The sequence below is a fragment of the Elephantulus edwardii genome, unplaced genomic scaffold, assembly GCF_000299155.1.
Source record: "Elephantulus edwardii isolate Elephantulus edwardi_28Jun2011 unplaced genomic scaffold, EleEdw1.0 scaffold00070, whole genome shotgun sequence".
Classification (NCBI taxonomy): Eukaryota; Metazoa; Chordata; class Mammalia; order Macroscelidea; family Macroscelididae; genus Elephantulus; species Elephantulus edwardii.
Genome location: NW_006399820.1, coordinates 323,829 through 331,312, shown reverse-complemented (window position 1 = coordinate 331,312; position 7,484 = coordinate 323,829). Strand labels below are relative to the sequence as shown.

General features: G+C 43.6%; 3 protein-coding genes and 1 pseudogene across 3 annotated transcripts in view; 2 read left to right on the top strand and 2 right to left on the bottom strand.

Annotated features, from left to right (window-relative positions):
* Positions 1 to 2,985, bottom strand: part of LOC102853195 (histone H3.1-like) — a 4,015-nt gene extending 1,030 nt beyond the window's left edge. The window contains exons 1-2 of the mRNA XM_006888633.1: positions 2,637 to 2,985; positions 583 to 782 (exon numbers count right to left, since the gene is read on the bottom strand). Of these exons, the coding sequence (XP_006888695.1) occupies positions 583 to 782; positions 2,637 to 2,985 (549 nt within the window). The remainder of the gene's footprint in view (positions 1 to 582; positions 783 to 2,636) is intronic.
* LOC102854814 overlaps positions 1 to 7,484 on the top strand; it is a 96,181-nt gene that overhangs the window by 5,568 nt on the left and 83,129 nt on the right. The window contains exon 2 of the mRNA XM_006888637.1: positions 2,765 to 2,809. Within this exon, the coding sequence (XP_006888699.1) occupies positions 2,765 to 2,809 (45 nt within the window). The remainder of the gene's footprint in view (positions 1 to 2,764; positions 2,810 to 7,484) is intronic.
* On the bottom strand, positions 5,323 to 5,715 carry LOC102853599 (histone H2A type 1-like). The gene has a single exon (XM_006888634.1). It carries the CDS (start codon positions 5,713 to 5,715, stop codon positions 5,323 to 5,325), a length of 393 nt encoding a protein of 130 aa, XP_006888696.1.
* LOC102876064 lies at positions 5,995 to 6,368 on the top strand (annotated as a pseudogene).

Sequence of the window (7,484 nt, the reverse complement as noted above, 5' to 3'; positions counted from 1 at the left end):
CACCAGGTAGGCCTCGCACGCCTCCTGCAGCGCCATGACGGCCGAGCTCTGGAAGCGCAGGTCGGTCTTGAAGTCCTGGGCGATCTCGCGCACCAGGCGCTGGAAGGGCAGCTTGCGGATCAGCAGCTCAGTGGACTTCTGGTAACGCCGGATCTCGCGCAGGGCAACGGTGCCAGGCCGATAACGATGGGGTTTTTTGACGCCGCCGGTGGCAGGCGCGCTCTTGCGTGCAGCCTTAGTAGCTAATTGTTTGCGTGGGGCTTTGCCGCCAGTGGACTTACGAGCTGTCTGCTTAGTACGAGCCATGGTAAAAGCTGTGGAAAATAGCAGTATTTTGTTGCTGATACTTATAGTACCTGAGCTGTGGTGATTGGAAGAGAAAAATATTTAAATATCGTGCGTCATGTTCTGATTGGCCTATTCACAAGCTTTTCAGCAATAGTGGAGTGTCATTGGCTCATGTCTTCTATCCTGTTCCCTTCACATTTTACCCTGCTATTCTGAATGCAGTGCATTTAGATTCCCCCCCCCCTAAAGATTTTGTTTTAAATGGTACCATCGTATCCCAGTTTTGTAAAAGGCTTCAGATCTTGGGAGTGGAATATTGCCCATTTCCCTCTTTAAGTACCCTATACGTAAATGCCAGTAGACTTCTGAGCTGCCTGCCAGGCGGCAGATGGAGGGCTTGGTGATGCTCTGCATGTTATCACGGAGTGTTTTGCGGTGCCGCTTGGCACCACCTTTTCCAAGGCCTTTCCCACCTTTACCGCGACCAGGCATGTCTGTAAGATGAACAGCTACCTGCCGTGTTCCTGAAAGCCAAGTCCTGAGTAATTATAAGCCGCTGTTGGACTTTATTGAGAACTGAAGTAGGTGGCGGGAAAATGTCTCAGTCACCGCCTATTAATTTCCCCGCTTTCTCTAGGCAGCAAGTGACCTGATTGGAGGGAGAGAGCAAAATTGTTTACTTTTTAACCTCATTTTCCCTCCCTGCATTTCACTAGACTCCTGTCTAAATCTGAGCTGAGTTAGGCTGAGAATAGTGAATAGAGGAAAAGAGAAACTGAACAAATAGAACACTTGCTTTTCATTCAAAAGGGGAATGATTACACTTGTGAAAAGTTGAGTAAGTTCTTATTGCACTGCCTTTATTTTAATTATCTATATAGCTGATATAATGATGGTAATTATGGGATTTTTGTCATTTGATTTAATGTAAGTGTTAATATGTCGCAAAGAGTACCTACAGTACTGTAACTTACACTTAACTTATTAAAGAATATCTGGGGTTAGAGGGATATTGTCTATTTACTTCCAGCAAAATGTCACCTCACAACAAATGTCACAAGCACCGAATATATTATATATCCTAGAATTGTATTTTAATCACCACACTGAATAAATTATAAAACATTGATCTGTGTTTTGTTTTTCATATGTGGCATGATATAAAAATCATTGTCCTAAAAGATTGCTTTGCATCCAGATGACCTTGGCAAGTGAGATTTTAGGTTTTTCTAGAGACTAGTTCTAAGGTCCACATCATTTTAAAACCAGGAATGGATTATAGTCAGAGACCAGGAACAAGTAGTCAAGAAAGTGTAGTCAGGAACTTCTCCAAATTATTGAGGAGCAATGATGTAAGTTTGCAGACCAAGGTGCACCTGATTTCAAGCCATGGTCTTTTCAGTCACTTGATATGCATTTGAGAACTAGGCAATGAATAAGAATGACAGAAGAATTGATGCCTTTCATCTGCGGTGCTGGAGAAGAGTACTATATATCCCATGGACTGCCAAAAGAACAAACAGATATGTCTTAGAGAAGGTGCAGTATTCTTGGAGGCAAAGATGATAAAAACAGCTCCTTGGAGGCAAAGATGATGAAGCCTTGTCCCACATGCTTTGTGCATGTTGTTTGGAAGAGGAACATCATCATGTTTTGAAAAGTGGAGAGTCTGTGAAGGAAAGGAAGACCCTAAACCAGGTGGATTGGCACAGTGACTACAGCAATGGGCTTGAGTGTGTCAAGAGATTATGAGGATAGGGTTCAGATCTGTTGTTGGTAGGATCATTATGAGTCATCCTTAACTTGATGGCACCATACCAGCAAAACAAAAGGCTACTGTTAGAAACTTAAAAGCATTTTAAAATATACACCCTAAACTACTTCTTAGGGCTGCAAGTGACTTGATGGCACATAACAACAAAGGACCTCATCATCATCTTTTGTGTGTTGATTCCTCCAATTTCTACATAATAGGACTCTAAGGCAAGAAAAATCCTACATGGGAAGTTGGGCTTTGTGACAGTCAAAATAGGATAGATAAAATCTGTACTTTAAAGAAAACAAGCATAACAACAATCAGCCAGATCCTGGTTACTTCATGTGTTAGAGGAGCTCATAACACCTTATGGACTGACTTACTGCCACAGGTTAACAAAGGTTAGGCTCACCCATTATCTATGGTTTTTAGTCACCAAGGTTTTAGAAACTTAGTGCTTTTACAGCTCCTTTCCTTGAGAAGCTGAGTGGCTCTGAAAAGAGCCTTTGAGTTTAACAGGGATAAACAGTTTATGCCCTTTCCCCACGAATACGGCGGGCGAGCTGGATGTCCTTAGGCATGATGGTGACACGCTTTGCGTGGATGGCGCACAGGTTGGTGTCCTCAAAGAGCCCCACCAGGTAGGCCTCGCACGCCTCCTGCAGCGCCATGACGGCCGAGCTCTGGAAGCGCAGGTCGGTCTTGAAGTCCTGGGCGATCTCGCGCACCAAGCGCTGGAAGGGTAGCTTGCGGATCAGCAGCTCGGTGGACTTCTGGTAACGCCGGATCTCGCGCAGGGCAACGGTGCCAGGCCGATAACGATGGGGCTTTTTGACGCCGCCGGTGGCAGGAGCGCTCTTGCGTGCAGCCTTAGTAGCTAGCTGTTTGCGTGGGGCTTTGCCGCCAGTGGACTTACGAGCTGTCTGCTTAGTACGTGCCATTATCACTCGAGAGTACGAAAAAGAAGAAGCCAAAGAATAGGAAGCTGGAGCTCCGAAGTTGCCTTTAAATACTATTTGAAATGTTCTGATTGGCTTAATAAGTATTCAAAAGTGACGCAAGATAAAAACCATTGGATAAGGACTGAATGGTGATTGGTTACTAACTGCAGACTCTGATTGGATGAATTCATCCCTCGAACAATCCTGTTTTTCTTGTCATTGGGAACCCTAGTTAGACAAACCATTCCATCACACAATCCTACATTTTATGGTGTCATTTTTTTAATGATTTTTTTTCACTAGTTCAATGTGTTGAGACTATGCCTGAAATTTTTTTAAAATGTAAATTGTTGTTATTGTGTATCATCGAATTGGAAACTGACCCTCCAGGTTTTCAGAAGCTGTTCTGTCCACCTTCTCCAAAACAACAGCGTGAATTTGAACCATTTGCCTCTGAAATTGTAGCGCAACTTCTTACCACTAGGCCACCAAAGCAACCTAAAAAAAAAAATGTAAATGACTTCATAAATCTGAGTGAAATCCGAGATTCATTTTATTTTACCACAAGTGTAAATCAATGCCCAAAACAACTATGAGATATCATCTCACCCCAGTAAGAATTGCAAAATTTAACAGAACAGCAAGTAACAAATGCTGGCGAGGTTGTGGATAAACTGGAACCCTTATTCACTGTTGGAGGAAGTGTAAAATGCTGCGGCCAACTGTGGAAGGCAGTGTGGCGCTTTCTCAAAAAGTTCCAAATAGAGATACCATTTGACCCAGCAAGTCCACTACTGGGAATATACCCCAAAGAGACCATAACTGTCACCCAAGCTGATATATGCATATCCATGTTTATCGCAGCTTTGTTCACAATAGCAAAGAGTTGGAAACAACCTAAGTGCCTATCAACAGAAGAATGGATAGAGAAGCTGTGGTATACACAATGGAATACTATGCTGCGTTTAAAAAACAAGGAACTCATGCAATATCATTCAAAACGGGTGACCCTGGAGGACATTATGCTGAGTGAAATATCTCGGCACAAAAGGACAAATACTGCGTAGTGCCACTGTTGTAAAACAGGACTGACATCGGGGTTGGGAAAAGACTGGGAAGAGAAAGATGGGATAAATAATGTATACTGCATTGAAACAGATGAGGGAGAAAACTATTTAAAAGGGATATGTGACTAGGTATTATTGTCATGAAAGGAGTCCAGAATGAAGACTGCATAGTGAAGTGGACTTGGAGGAAGGGATTGTATAACAATGAAAGAATTTTTCTTTTAGTTTTCAAAGAGAAGAATGAATTAGGGGGAGGGAGGGATGGGCAGGGGGAAAAGTGCAACAATGAATTAATGGAAATCCTCAGTTTCTGTAAACTTTCATTAAAATGAATAATTTTTTTTTTAAAAAAAGGTATGTCAGTGCCCAGTTTAGTGTGTGGTGTTTCCCACTTATTTACCTGGCTTTCCAACTATCGAGTGCCACTGGGTAGTTCTTCCATCATTACAACTTTTCTAATTCTTCATTTATGAAACGTTTTATCTATATATCAAGGTTAACGAGATAGAGTATCTAGAAAATAAAGGTGCTTTCCAGGGACTAGAATAAAAACAGGATAGCATTATTTACAAAATGTGTTTTCTACGTGAAAAATGTTAAAGCCCACTTTGCTCTATTGATGGCTGAAGGTGAACCTCATGGCGAGTATTTTCCTTCAAACCTATCCTTACTCTCGAACTTTGTATTGTCATTCTGGAGACTAAGGTGCTCCTGATACAGGGCATAGTCTTTGCAATCACTTGCTATGCATCAGAGAGCTGGACAATGATTAGGGGGGATAGAAGGAGCATTTATGCCTTTGAGCTGTGATGCTGGAAAAGGTATTGACTATACCATGGACTGCTAAGAAAACAGATTCATCCTGGAAAGGGTTAAACTAGGCTGCTCCTTGGAGGCAAGGATTCTAAGGCTTTGTCTGGCATACTTTGGACATGTTGTAAGGAGGGACGAGTTCTTGGAGAAGGACGTCATGCTTGGGAGGGTGGAGGGACAGCTTAGGAGGGGAAGGCCCTCTGAGGTGGATTCAGTGACGGGGGTAGAGGGGGTAGGTGACGGAGAACATGAGATTGGCACAGGACAGAGCAGTTAGGGTTGTTGTACATAGGGTCGCTATGAGTTGCATGCAACTAGACGGTACATAACAATAACGACTGCTATAAAAAGATATTTACGTCATGGAGAATATATATTTTAGGAGTTAACAGCTTCTATTTTGAAAAGGTGGATGGCTCTGAAAAGAGCCTTTTAGCTCAAGTTTGTATGGCTGACTTCACTTGCCCTTTGCCTTGTGGTGGCTCTCAGTCTTCTTAGGCAGCAGCACAGCCTGGATATTGGGCAGGACGCCACCCTGCGCGATAGTCACTCGGCCCAGCAGTTTGTTGAGCTCCTCATCATTACGGATGGCCAGCTGCAGATGGCGCGGGATAATGCGTGTCTTCTTATTGTCGCGGGCCGCGTTGCCTGCTAGCTCTAGAATCTCAGCAGTCAAATACTCCAACACCGCTGCCAAGTAGACCGGTGCGCCAGCGCCCACTCGTTCGGAGTAGTTTCCCCTACGGAGCAGACGGTGAACCCGACCTACTGGAAACTGGAGTCCAGCCCGAGAAGAGCGGGTTTTAGCCTTTGCTCGAGCCTTTCCGCCTTGCTTCCCACGACCAGACATAATGCACAAGTAATAGAAAAACCGAGTAAGAGTCAAGAAAGTGAGACAACCAGCTGTGGAAAAAGGCATCTTATAGGCAGTACAAGACTATAAGTACAAGCTATCTGATAGGCTAAAAGATTTGTAGTGTTGCCCAATAGAAAAAGGAACTGTGTCTACTTTGCATACTCTCACTTGGAGACAATGTAACCAATCAGGGGCTAGAATTCTCAAACCGGTTTGAATCAAATAGCTATAAAGAATTGTACAATACTTCATGTTTGATAGTATTTTTCAAATACTTACGGGGGAAAGTCGTCTGCACCACTGCCTAAGAAAGGATCTAAGAAGGCCTTAACCAAGGCGCAGAAGGATGGCAAGAAGGGCAAACGCAGCCGCAAAGAGAGCTATTCTAGGCTTACAAACTGCTGAAGCAAGTCCACCCCTACACTGGCATCTCGTCCAAGGCCATGGGTATCATAAACTCCTTCGTCAACGACATCTTCGAGCACATCGCCAGCGATGCGTCCAGCCTGGTGCATTACAACAAGCTCTCCACCATCACGTCCCGGGAGATCCAGACGGCCGTGCTCCTGCTGCTACCCGGGGAGCTGGCCAAGCACGCCGTGTCCGAGGGCACCAAGGCCGTCACCAAGTATACCAGCTCCAAGTAAATCTGCCTACATCGACTCTCTCATATGCCAAAGGCTCTTTTCAGAGCCACCTACTTTTTTCAGAAAGTTGGTATTAGGAATTATAGCATGAGTTTATTTGTACATATGTTGTTGTAGTTATGTGCCGTCGAGTCTCTTGTGACTCATGTGCAAGAGCCTTAAACCCTACTCTTTCCTGTGGCAATCTCACTGTCTCTGACACCCCTGCTCCCATTACTCCAATCACTGAACTGATCTATCTCATCGAGGGTCTTCCTCTCTTGCTCTGTCCCTCCACTCTCCCTCCTTGCAACATGCTCAAAGTATGTCAGACGAAGCTTCAAAATCCTTACGTCCAAGAAACAGTCCAGTTTCACCCTCTCCGGGTCAAACTTGATTGTTCTAGCAGTCCATGGTATAGTCAATACATGTTGTTGTTGTTGTTAGGTGCCGTCAAGTCATAGACTACTCAGCAACCCTATGAACGAAAGGCCTGAGAACTGTTCATAGAGTTTCCGGAGGCAAGCTATTTCGGGACTGGAAGCCACTCCTGCTTTTGTAGCTTTTATTAAACGCAAAATGGAAGCAGTTTCAGAAATAACCTTATAGGTGTGGATGAGGATAATCTTATAGGTGTGGATGAGGATCTGCAAATGATGTTTATTTTTAGTATAATGATTAATACTGTGATGTTACTATTGGTTAGTATATTGTGTACTATCAAGTCAGAACCAACGCATAACTGATCCAGCAGGTTTTCAGAGGCAATAAATAGTATGGAAGATTGCTCATCCTTGCCCCATGTGGCAATTGTGGGTTTGGATCATTTGCTTTTGTGATTGCAAAGCAGCTTCTTATCACTAGGAAACCAGAGTTCAGTTATTGGATAGAAGAGTTAGTTACAATGTGTAATCAGCCCTTTGTTGAAAGCCTGCTTTTGTTTGCTCTGCATAAATCCTGTGTATTCTTTCTAGTAGGGAATAATAACAGTGCTCGTAGCCTCTTCCTTTTTCCAAAGGTATTTTAAATTCCCTAGAAGGTAATAGAGCATTTCCCAGGGTAAGAAACCTTAGGCAATGCCTGTGTTTGGTCAATTGTGGGGTCCTTGCCGTCCTTTATTTATTTTTTAAGCCACAA

What these genes read in the sequence shown, in the direction of transcription:
- LOC102853599 (XM_006888634.1), bottom strand. Translation starts at nt 5,715, where the DNA reads ATGTCTGGTCGTGGGAAGCAAGGCGGAAAGGCTCGAGCAAAGGCTAAA.